At 40.3% G+C, this 13,454-nt stretch overlaps 1 protein-coding gene across 1 annotated transcript in view; it reads right to left on the reverse strand.

Moving 5' to 3' along the window:
• cdh13 (cadherin 13, H-cadherin (heart)) overlaps positions 1–392 on the reverse strand; it is a 160,596-nt gene extending 160,204 nt beyond the window's left edge. The window contains exon 1 of the mRNA XM_037254322.1: positions 112–392. Coding sequence (XP_037110217.1) covers positions 112–165 — 54 coding nt within the window. The 5' untranslated portion in view covers positions 166–392. The remainder of the gene's footprint in view (positions 1–111) is intronic.
• Between the last annotated feature and the right edge of the window lie 13,062 nt (positions 393–13,454).

The raw sequence follows: 13,454 nt of genomic DNA on the forward strand, positions 1-13,454 counted from the left end.
TAGTGCACATGTACACGGCACACGGGCAGCTCAGAGCTTTGTGCATGTTGGCAACAAACTTGTAAAGCCATCGTGAACTGAAGACACGCGTACGCGCACTCGCATTCTTACCTGGTGAAGGAGGAAAACCAAGAAAATAAAAAGGCGGACTCCCATCTCCATCATGTTCGGTGCAAATTGCTCACGGTGTGGAGTGGATACGGGTTTAGGACAGGGCGACAGTGTCAATCTGTGCTCTGATCATAATTCCACTGTTCGGGTGCCGGGGGAAGAGAGACAACGCGAGTTTCGCCGTGCGCGCCGCCAGGTGACACAACTTGGCCCCAATAACAGCTGCACTGACGCCGGCACAGCGCTGGAGAGTTGAGGCAGACCACTGCCGACGGATTTTTGAAAGGGGAAGCGGCTGTGGAGGGGGGAGCGGGCGGGCGGGCGGGGAGGAGGCGGAGATATAGAGAAAGAGGAGGAGGGAGCGAAGGGACACCAGAGTGGACTCTTCACGGTTCGTGAAGCGGAGTCAACGTTGCACGATTTCATTGCTGGACTTTAATCATCACTGCAGCTCCATTAAGGGACATTATGTCTGATCATTTCACTCCACCAGACACCTTTGGATCTATGAGGGACTATTCCATTTGGGAGTTCCCAACACCTTCCTGGTCATCGCAGCAATGATCGAAAGGGGCACCCGAATACGATATCACAATTTAAACTGGTTGGCAACACTAAATATACCAAGTTATTGCCATTTCTAAAAGAATTAATTTAAAAACAGTAACATTATGTTAAAGTTATCAATTATTTAACCCATGTGATTCTGTCAAGTAGCCACCTGGAGAGTGTTAGACAGATGTCAAACTCAAGGCTTGGGAGCCAGATGTAGCCCCTGACATCATCATTTGGGGCGCACCAAACAAAACAAATTAAATGTGTCTACGGCATGTTTTGGTTTGTTCTATTTGTTTCGATATGGAATCTGCAACAAAATTGCAACTTTTTTTTTTTTTTGTTAAAGTCATGTGAGGAACTACTCCCATCCCGCCCCTGCCGACTAAACACCCTGTTTGAAATGATTCAAAGCTTCAAATAATGACTAAGCAGGAAGGAGAAGAAAGACTCATATAACTATGACTGAAATACTCTTTTTTTTCCCCCATCCATTATGCATTTATTGCTTGCAAAAAAGGATTGGGCACTGCTTTCACAGTGAAGAAGATGATGAGGTAATTCTATTAGGATTACAACAATATGCTATAAAAGTAAAACAGATATTTGCTGTGTTTTGTGTTTATGGCTTAGACATGGGCCATTCTACTCAACACACGATTATTCACCATGCATCGCACTTGCCTTGCATGCCTAAAGGTCGGATGTCTGTTAAAGCAGACCATCAGTCTTCCTTCAGAGGCTGAGCTATCAGCGATCACACTTAATCTTCATGCAAAGTACCATTAACCTCCAACTCACAGACAAATCATCAAGACAGAACCAGATGGACGAGGTCTCTTCTCCCACAGAGACGCTAAGCCACACAACTCTGAGATCAACTTTAATCATTTCTTTTGTCTTCCTTTTGTTAAATGGTTCAATGATACAGTTATTTTCAGTCTATCTTGACTTTGACTCAGGGTGAAGATTGATCCTCACCACTAGTTGTGTTGGGTCTCAGTTGTGTTTTCCATGCAAGGAATACGGTCACATTCTGTCCTCAGTGAATGTGGACCATGACAGAATGTCCAAATGTTTTCTCCGCCATAGTCATTTAGCAAAAGGGCATTGATGTTATATCATATTGGTCTAATATCTCCGAAAATGTTCGAGTTGAAAATGAGCAATGTCAGCTACAACAAAGCCAGTTTAGAGAAGTTAGATCATTGAAATAATTAAAACACACCACTCAAGCGCCATCGACTGCTCCAAAATGTGTAGATATGAATCTGGAGTGTTTTTTGTTTTTTTTTGTCTGGATTTATTTTTTTATTTTTTTTATTTGTTTATTATATACGTCATAAAACAATGTTTCTTTTTGTATGTACCATATGAAGCAAAAACATTGCCATGTGTTGACAAATGATCCAGTCAGGAAATTAATCAAAATGAGTCATGTCGGTGTGATGCAAAACCATCTCAGAAAGAGTTTCAGTGATTATACAAAATATACATCTGTATAAATTTTTTTATACAAAATAATTTTACATTATGGCAGTGTATCATAGAATCCAATTCCAGGATAGAATTACAGCTACTATTTGAACTAATACAACCCAACAAGTCCTTTGCACTATTTAAACCTTAAGCTGTAGCACAATATAATCGTGTACTATACATGTTTGCAATTATTCACATTCATTAGGATAATCAACCGTAACAACAACACAAACACACTGGGGACATGATGAGCTAATTAGCTGCTGTATCTGATTCAAGCCACAAAACAGACTGGCTCTCTTTTCCTCTCTTCATCCACACAGGATGAATGTATTACCAAAGCAGTTTTCTCACTGGGAAGCACATGTGCATGGTTAGCACCGCTGACACGGAGAAAGGAGGTTGCAAATTTCTACTTGGGTATGTCTGTGTGGAGATTGCATGTTTTCCCTCAGCTTGTGCGGGTTGTCTCCTGCGTACTCTGGCAGCCTCCCACAGTCGAGTTAAAGTCCATTTAAAAAAGTACAGCGGGACACCGCAAAAAAACAAGAGACACTGAAGACATTGGTGAGATGACTTACTCTTAATGAGATTGATTTTATTGTTGTTATGTTTTAGAGTAATTTGCTTGGGCTTTTATTTCCCAAATTCTAAACGTTTGGGGGGAAAGAAGTTAAGAAATAATACATTTACAAAGAAATGAAAAGTTTAAGCAAATATGATGTTCCTTTAAATGTTTTGCACGTTGAATATTTCATTTGTACATTCTGTGTTTCCTACCTCAGTCTGGCACCGACAGCAGATTGAAATGTGTTTACATATTCTGGACCATTTGTATTTGAGATTGTAGGGTGATAGCAGCACCTTAAAAGTATGAGTGAAAATGCCAATATTCCAGAGGGTAACAGCTCGCGGCAAGCTTTTTTCTTTTCTTTTTTGGTGGAAGAAAAGCACTATGAACTTTTCATTTTTGGAACGATAAACTTAGTTGAAAGAAAATCAGTTGTGAAGTATGAACTGAACAAGTTCATTTTAAAATTTGTGAACTGAACTTTCAACTACTTTGTGTAGAAAATGAACTTTCCCAACACTGCCCAGCAGGTATTGAAAATATTGGTACGAAATAGTAGTGATTGAGCGAATGGACCCGCGGTGATTGACTCGTGTCTCGGCTGATTAAACAGATTAAATAGTGAGAGATGAGTGGAACCTTGTTTCTGGTTCCTATATCCAACCAAAGATATGATAAATAAAAAAAACTTTGGGAGCCCAGCCACTAGTGACATCCCATACCTTTTTTCCTTCATTCCTTTCTAAATCACAATTTTTTTCTCATGCAATTTATGTATGGTAGAAATACCGTATGTCTTCCGCTTGTCTTATTCTCTTACATGCAACCTTCTTAACCGACATAGGGACGAGAGGTAGGCGCCTTGCTTTCCTGATCGAAGATGGCTGAATTGCTAACCTGTCATCCAGATGCCACAAAGCAATTCTGGCTGCCTTGGGAGTTATTCATACAAGCTTTGAACGACAGACAACATTAAAAATTGATGCATTCTGTAACATTTGGGAATGTAAGAAAGAAAAACAATCCCATCCATATTCAATGAACGTAAAAGATTAATTCATGCAAATTTTTTAGCCCACACACTGGAACCTGTCAGGTAGTTGTTAAAATGAATTTAATACAAGACCTTACTTTATGTTCTTGACTCATTTATCTACAGTGTATTTACTTTTTGTTTTGCAGTGGGTACAACCACATAATCTAGAGAAAATAACATATTTGCCACAAAGATAACATTAATGGTTTGTTAATTCATGGAAGTTGGCGTAAGGATAGAATATTATGCTAATGGCCACTTTTCTGTAACAGTGGGTTGGAAGACCAGATGGGCTCACTCACAGACATATTTTCATGAAAAAATATTCAACAAACATTGTTGATTAAAAGTCTTCTTAATGCTAAGACTGACAGACCTTGTTTTATTGTCGTGTATATGCTCACAAAACACATTCTCCCATTTTAGCCCAACACAGCAATGCCCGTTTATGCCTCTAATCCACCCATATTTGATATTCAAGGGAATTGAGCCAGCAACCCTTCAGCGAAAAGCTGTATCCTAAACCATTTGGCCACAGTTCACCCCTGATGCAGATTTCCATGAATAAATTATGTGTATAATGCGAGCATCCACTTTGGAACCACAAAGAAACTGCTCAAAATACATATATTAAACATATGCTCTGTTCATGAACATCTGGACTCTGATGAATATAATTAATCCTAATATTTACAGTAAGTTATTGAACAATATGGTAGCCATTTTTAAAAGTTCAATGCTACAGCAATAGCTAATATTGATCAGCAGTCAACAATAAAATCACAAAATTTTAGGCCATTCTTAAACTGTTTTGATTCTGACTGTTCAATTTGCTCTCTAAATGTGTGTCTTCGGACTGGGACACAAACGCAAAGGATCCATTGCAGGCAGATCAATTACAATTTGGACTAATGTGTCCTGAGATATCAGGAAAGCAAACTGTCTAAAGAGATACATCCTGATAAAAGTAAATGTGGTAACTATTTTTTAAAAAAATGCCGATTTTACTTAGAATTTATTCATCCATTCATTCGTTCATTCATTTATTTATTTTGCTAAATTACCTCAGCCTTGAAAGAGACATCTGTGCATCTAACCGTCTTTGGATGGTCACCACTTCAAAAAAACAAGAAGTTAGTTTCTGTCATGGTATCCTTGTATCCTGCAATCACAAATGGTAGCATATGCCAACAGTACTGAGTCACTTCTGACCCTTTTATAATTTGTTGTCTGTACAAGCTTTACATCATAAAGTTGGTCTCACTTAGGAAATCGATTGGCTTGGCAATTTCTATTGGTATTTATGTAAACATGTAGTAGCTGCCCTGTATTACGTTAGCCAGATAGGGCTTAAATCTTCTAACTGCATTTGCTAAAGGTCAAAACTAATAAACTTGGCCTCGGAGTAGTCCATTTTAAACAGACACTTGTTTGCCTATCAATCATTTTTACTGCAAGATTGTCAAGTTCAGTAACAAACTGAACAAAGAAACAAACCTCTCTGAATAACAGAGTGGATGAATTGAGTAAATGACAGATTTTTCAATAGAAAGAATGGGATTTGATTGTAATTGCACAAGTTGGAAGTGGGTAGAAAACTCAAGGCGAGGGGGTGAACGAAATATTTCAGAGATGGAGAACAACACAAGACTTGCAAATACTTGACGGGCAACATAGAACGGGAGCACTATTTCCTTATAGGAATGATGTAAGTCAAGAATTAAGACAACAGGTCACAGCCATCTTTGGAGTTGGATTATCACCAGCAAAATCCAACATCCAAAAAAACATTTGTTTTCTCCTGAGACAAAGCAATTTGCATTTATCAACTCAAACATGACATTCATTATATTTCATGCGAACTGGCTTTTAATGGGTTCAATGTACTGAATGTGTAATTTCCTTTCAGGAAAAATCTAAAAATGACATCCATTTATCCATTTTTTAAATGACAAAGTGACATACATCGATGGCGTAGTTTCTTTTTAATCGTGCAACACAGATCTTTGTTTAAGTTACACAATGGTGCCTTGGGATACGAGTTTAATTTGTTCAGTGACTGCAATCTTAACTCACATCACTCTTTTCTTAAATAAAACAATGCACTATAACGTTAAATTTGTTATCTGTTTTATGTTTATCTGGATATTCAGATGTGTCAGTTCTTCGCAAAGGAGAAAGAAATTGCGTAATAATAGACTGAATCGGTCAGGAATAAGAATAAGAAGTGTAGCCTTATCTTCAAGAAATTGCCACTACTGGATAAACACACATCAGTTCAATAATTAGAGCAATTAAACCAGTGGGTAATCAGATGAAGAGAGCTAAATCTAGAAAATTTATTTCAGTGTGTGGATTGAAGGGAACAACCTGCATCTCGTTCTTTTAATGGAGTTTAACCACCCAACATGATAGTGCTCAGTCCGGAAGGGTCACGCCCAACACCTGCCGCTGACCATCGACGGTGCTGTGGTGGAGAGAGTGAGCAGCGCCAAGTTCCTGGGGGTGCACATCAGTGAGGATCTCTCCTGGTCCACCAACACCGCGTCGCTGGCGAAGAAGGCCCGGCGCCGCCTGTACTTCCTTCGGAAACTCAGGCGAGCGGGGACTCCTCCGGCCGTCATGACTACGTTTTACCGCGGCACCATTGAGAGCGTCCTCTCCAGCTGTATTGCTGTCTGGGGTGGCAGCTGCACTGACCAAGACTTGAAGGCCCTGCAGCGCATTGTGAAAACGGCTAGTAAGACTATTGGTGCTTCTCTCCCCTCCTTGAAGGACATTTACACCTCCCATCTCACCCGCAAGGCGACCAAGATTGTGAGTGATGTGAGTCACCCCGCTCACCCTTTGTTTGAACTTCTGCCCTCTGGGAGGCGGTACAGGAGCCTGCGCTCCCGCACCACCAGACTTTCCAACAGCTTCGTACTCCAGGCTGTTAGGATCCTGAACTCGCTCCCCCTTTCAGCGTAGCGTCCTGTTCTTGCTGTATGCTCACTGGCTCGGTTTTGCCCCTCATATTCAATGGGTTATTGGTCTGTTTTTATTCATCGCTCATTTTATTTTATTTATTATTTATTATTTATGGTTTGTGCCTACTTGTTTTTGTTTTGTGTCGCCTACTTGTATGTCTCGTCACCGTGGGATGGAGGAAACGGAATTTCGGTTTCTTTGTGTGTCTTGACGTATGAAGGGATTGACAATAAAGCTGACTTTGACTTTGACTTTGACTTTGACTTTGATATTGCTTCAAAGTGTTGTTGCTGTCCAATGTTTCGTGTAGTATCCCAATGAATAAAAAAATCAAGAGATCGGAACTTATTGTAGAGAACTACTACTTCGTATCCTTGATGTGACTCTGGGTAAAGCACAATGTGAGCACAGATATTGATCATCCTGTCTCACCTCCCTCCTGGCACCAAAAAAGAGAAATAAATTTGTCTCTTCAGTCGGAACAGGTAAATTACTTTTACGGTACATTGAAAACGTCTTTGAATCCTGACCTTTTGAATATACCTAGACCGATATAATTATTTTTAATCCAATGTCTAGAACAAGCTTTTGTCACCCTTTTCTTAAGTCAGATCATCTTTTGAACATGCCCAAATTGGTTTTCTGTCCAAACACAGCACTGACACAGCCCTCATTAAGTGGCCAGTGACCTTGCACTCCACTAACATAACATGTTGTTCTTTCTTGATCTCAGTTCCGTCTTTCATACTATGAACCTTTCTAAGCTCATCACATGCTTCAAATTCAATCTTCACCATCCATCAATAGCACAGCACTCCCACCATGCCTTATTTATCAGAGAGTGCATAGAACAGGTTTTAAATGTATTTGTACGGCTGAAATTTAGAATCTAAGTACAAAAAAAAAAAAAATCCATATCAAATGTACAAACACCTATTGCATACAAGCCAATAAGTAATGAGTGTTAATCAGAGGTGGGCATTCCGTGACGAGGGAATATCAACAGATCTCAGTTTGTCACTGATGGACCATTTTGATGATAAACGCACGTTGAGTGTTTTTGATGGTGAAGGTGACTACACGGGGGTTGCTTTGAGAAAAGAGGTTTTGAGGTGTCGAGTTACATGGTGGATAGGATGGTAAAAGATGGTGTGTGAGTGTGTATTGGATTTGGCCCAGACGAATTGGCTAAGATGAAATTCCAAATTTCAAAACTTGACATGGAAGACCTGAAGAAGGGGGCCTGAGTAGGGGTTACTTAAATCAATTCTCGTCTCCCCTACAGGCTGCGTTACTGCAGAGGGGCTAAAGTACAGAATTTTACCCTTTAAACGGAGAGCCGATCACTTACATCAGATAAGTGCATATATGGTTGAGTTTCCCATATATGCTTTGTCCTGTTGTTATCTCAACCGTGATTCTGTCATATAGGGCTGATATCTTACAGTACACATAAACTCGGGTTACGTTGCGCTTTCTTCCAGGTAGGACGTCTAGTAGTGCCAAGACCTGCTTTCTGTTGAAACTTGATAAAGGCTTTTACTTTTCAACTATTGTGTCATGTCTGCTTCTGGTTCCACACTTTCATTTTGCGTTTTAATAATGATCATGAGGTGTTTCATCCTTTTAACATTTTGATTTACCTTTTCATATTTATTGGGATTGTATCTTGATTTCAATTTCACAATCTCATTCGATTTTATTTGTTCATTGAATCTTGTCTTTGATCATTACACTGATCATAGCTGTAGGGGGGGCAAGACCCCCATTGCCCTCAGCACTCTGGAGCCAGGTTTGAAGTCTGTACAGACACTAGCTGGTCCATATGAAGCATCACAATGCAAAGAGCAGGCTGCCTTAGCGACACTTGGGCAGCCGGAGGTATCCGGGGAGACCGTGTGTGTTTGCAGTGTCGATACTCTATGTGTCCTGCAATTCACGTTTGTTCTCTCAGTGTTCTTTATCCAAGGACGATTCAAGTGATCCATCTCTAAGAGTTGTCACAGTTTGGTTGGGTCGAGCCTGTTGTTGCTGGCTGGGTCACCAGCACCGAACCATCTGAGCCGCCTTGTTTGTTCTCAACTGTGTTTCTTTTATAATTACACAGAGCCAACATAGCATCCATATGCTTCTTGTGTTCAGACGCCACGGTCGAGTAAACCACATACAGCCTTCAGAACAAGCTGACAAACTTGTGTTTCTAAAACTCAACCTCTGAATCTGTTTTTTTTTTAATTATTACTTTTACTGGTTAAATGCAAGGCATGCTATAATGTTACGTGAAACACTTTGTCAAAAGCTTTATCTGTGCTATTCAGCATACATTTGCACCTGATCACACTGTTATCTTCTCCCAGTTCTTTTATCTTTAATGCTCGCTCAGATAACAGTAACGAGCAGAACACTACATATTCTCAAATGAACTATTTAATGGATGCCAGAAAGATCAATGCACAGCTGTGGAGCCTTTTCTGCGGGACTGCAGAAGAAGGTCTAACCCACAACTCTGCCTAGACCATGTGACTGTGTGTGGCTCTACGGTCTTCATTGCGATCAACTAAGTAATATATGTGCAAAGAGTGTCATAGAGAAGAGAAGGCCAGTGAAAGCAAGAGAAGGGTCACGGCAAGATAACGACGTAGCTCAAGCAAGCTATCTAGTAACGTGTGCCAAAGAGGCCTTTTCTAACATATGCAGCCATTTTACATGGCTTGTCCCCAAATGGTCTTGTTCTCCTTTGTTTTGAGCACTGCAGTCAGTCACTGATATCTATGCGTCTGCTGCTTTCCACAAATTGTTACTCTCGTCTTAGTAAAGACAAAGATCAGCATTTGTTGGTTGAAATGTGCTGAACTTGCACTTAAATGAGATGTTCAGTCCCTCTTGTTGTTGTATTTTTCTCTTTAACTGCAGTGCAATGGGACCAGACTACCTGCAGAAAATGTATGCTCATTTATCCTGTGGCCTCTGTTCTCTTTTCTTCTATTGTACCGATCAAGCCAATCTTTTCTATCGACCAGATTGGCACCACCAGTTACGCTAGGCACAATGCGTCAGAGAATAAAATTCTTGAAGCTGTTTTATTCAAGCGGCGGCTCAGTGAAGCAATGGTTAGCACGTCTGCCTCACAGTACAGAGGGTACGGGTTTGATTCCACCTCCGGCCCTCCCTGTGTGGATTTTGCATGTTCTCCCCGTGCCCGTGTGGGTTTTCTCCGGGCACTCCGGTTTCCTCCCACATCCCAAAAACATGCATGGTAGGCCAATTAAGCACTCCAAATTGCCCCTAGGTGTGATTGCGGATGGTTGTTCATCTCTGTGTGCCCTGCGATTGGGTGGCAACCTGTTCAGGGTGTCCCCCGCCTACTGCCCGATGACTGCTGGGATAGGCCCCAGCATGCCCGCGACCACCGTGGGGTCAAGCGGTATAGAAAATGGATGGATGGGTGGATGTTTTATTCAGTAACTACTGTTATAAAACCAAAAAAATCGAATTAAGTTTGAGATTTGCAGCCCATTGTATGAACAGCAGTGAAGAAACTTTTTAGCCATAGTAAAGGTGACAAAGAAAATACAGTAACTGGGAAGAACAAAGCACAGAAAACGTGGGGAGGGAGGGAGACAGACAGATGGTGACCAGACAAAAATAAACAATTAATGTGTTTGTGTTGCATTTTAATGGAAAATGCAGGAAACTTCTCCACTCTGGTGTAAGGCTGCCTTCCAGCTAAATAAGAACTTTTCATTTTGTATGTGCATCTACTATATATTTACCAAAAAATCTTTTCCTAAAGAGGAAAGGAAAATCTTTCAGAGTGGCAAATCCCTGAAAAGTCCCTCTTTCTCTTGTGACTTCAGGGGAGGATTTGCTGTTCCTGTCATGGTTGGAATCGACTGCTATGAATACTCATTGAGTCAGGCATCCACAGTAGCAGGCGGCACGATCCGAAGCTATCGTACGCTCAAGGGCTATGCATCGCTGCAGATTAGCTAGAAAACATAAAGTCATGACCTACGAAGAAAATGTAAATGAAATATTTTAATTCCACACATTGAAATTATTATTTTAATTCCACACATTGAAATTATATATATATATATATATATATATATATATATATATATATATATATATATGCGCCTTTTGACCCGAAGCGCCTTATGGTACGGAAAATACAGTAGTTTAGTTAGATTTCAAGGTTACGAATTGCACATAGTGTAAGAATATATTGAAACACAGCATAAGAAGGCGTACTAAATTATGGCCAAACTCTTTTTCATTGACATTTTGATTTTTCTAACACAGCTTTCTTACTATGAATACTGTAATTATGACCAATTTTCTAGGGTAGGTTGAACAAAGACACAGAGTGTTTCAGCTTCTGGACAAATGTGGGTTTTTTCCATTTTTCACAATAGACTGACGCTATAAAAGTTTGGTTGTCATTGGTTGACATTCCTTCAAGATGGAACAGCTGGATGAAGAAAAACAACCAAAGGTATTTCACTTACAATACCTGCATACAGGGCTTTAAAATCATTTGGGTTTTTTGGCCATTCAAACTATGATTATTTTTTTTAATTATTATTTTTTTTATCAAAGCCCCACCCAGGAAGGCTGGAGGCCCAGGATTCAAAACCCTAAATTAAAATGGAGGCGAAAAGTGCCACTTGTACCATGTGCAGCCAAAAACAATTTCCGCTTTCCATGATCCTAGTAGCATTGAAGTGTTAATGACCGTGTCCAACCTAATGATATCAAAGTATCGATCACTTGCTGCTTCAATGAAACCTCAACCCTGTTAGACCCAGCAGTTTGTCAGTGATTTGGCAGGCAAAACAAGCAGACAAAAAAGGCATTTCTGATTAAATGGATGCAATTTCAGAGTCTCTCTTTTCATGCCAATATCTGGCATAGTGGAGAGTGGACTACAGGATTACGGCCAATGGTTAACGAGCAATTTCGACATGGCTATGCTGCCAGGAGATATGGCCCTGCTGTCAGTTTAATGAGTACAACCATGCCGTGCACGGAGCATGCACGTAGGTCAATTCTTCTGAGCTGAAACAGATGTAAAGAAGCCTGATGATGGGACATTAGCACATGTAATTGAATGGATGGATAATGCATAGTGTGGCAGAACAGTTCCGAATTGTCATGTTTTTCCCCGAAACAACGATTTGAAGTAGAGCTCATGCGTAGAGACGATAAGTGGGCGGCTACATTGAGGGATTTACTGTAAATTGTCAGAAAGTGTGACTGAGTGTAAGTGCATATTTGTGTGCCCTTCATTTACCAAAACAAGATGCTTGATTAGAAGCACCAGGGGCTAAAACCAAACAGCAAAACGAACTATTGCTTCTAATCAAATATTCTATTCTAATCAAATATGGGTTCTAATAAATTGGCTTGTTTACCTGCCAATTGATTGGAAGCACTTGTGGCTAAAGCCAAACTGCAAGGCTTTTTACTTTCTGGACTTGGATTTGACACCTCTGATTTTATGTAGACCTCGTGGAATTCTGATTTGGACTGATCAAGTGCCAAAATCAAGTGTCACCAAAAACAAGAAGGCTCCATTGTAGATGTTGACCTCGGCTTTCAATGGAGGTTGAGTCCTCTGAGCTGTTTCTCTCATGTAAACCTTATATGAGGCAATTCCTTCTAAATGCACACCGGAGCAACCAGAAAGAAGGGCTGTAGTTGTGTGACCCATTTTATGAGTCCAGAGAGCAGCGGAATCACCATAGCAAAGTGATTTTTGGCAAGAGAACTTTCTTGGAAGGGGTGGTGAATTTTAATCTCAAATTTGCCGTTGATCTAGCCAATGGTGTCACAAAAGTACCGTGAAGCCTTCAAACACAGCATGAACAGAGCTGAGTTACTGTACAGCATAAGGTTTAAAATATTCTCGCTCCTTAGTTCAAAATAATGATTGGTTGTGCTTTAAAGCATAAAGGTAATTGGAAACCATAGATTCATCACTGCAAGCGACCCCTCATCCTCCAAAGCCAGAAAGATCCAAAGGTTATCCAGCTAATGACATTTTATTTCACAACACAAACTTCAGAGGGGCCAAAAAGACATGTTACTGAGAAGGCAATTACAATTTCTAGCTACTACTCTCTCCCTGATGGGCAAGGTGATAATAATGACAACCACAATTTCCTTGATAGGTGATAATAACGTCAATCACTATAGCTAACATAAACGGAGTAATCAGAACTGACAATGGGACCCAACAGCCAAATGACTAGAGACAAGGCATCCAACTGAGAGACAGCCACGGTGATGGCCTATTAGAGAAGTGTAATCAGTCACACCAATAGTGAGATCGTAAACAGCACCACTCATAGTGATTGTAGAGACTCAGAATGTGACCGTTTGAGTTTTAGTCCAAACCGAATAAAAGTTCTGAAGCAATACAAAAATAAGAAAGAAAGAAAAAGAAAAGAGAAAAAAGAAAAAAACATGTCCAGTTACAAGGTGACATGATTAGCACAGCAATTCTCTAATGAAACCTTTGCCAATAGTTTCTTTTTCATCTGAAACAAAAATAAACAAACAGATTTTTTTCCTGGGGTGCATTAAACTTTTAGCTTAATGATTGCAAATGATTTTCCTTTCAACACACATGTCCACTCACTGCTGTATGGGGCCACTTGCAGAGCCAGGATTTATTCATTGTAGGGGCCATGGGGGTTGCCAAGGATATCTCGGGGAGTCCAC

The sequence above is a fragment of the Syngnathus acus genome, chromosome 6 (assembly GCF_901709675.1).
Source record: "Syngnathus acus chromosome 6, fSynAcu1.2, whole genome shotgun sequence".
Taxonomy (NCBI): Eukaryota; Metazoa; Chordata; class Actinopteri; order Syngnathiformes; family Syngnathidae; genus Syngnathus; species Syngnathus acus.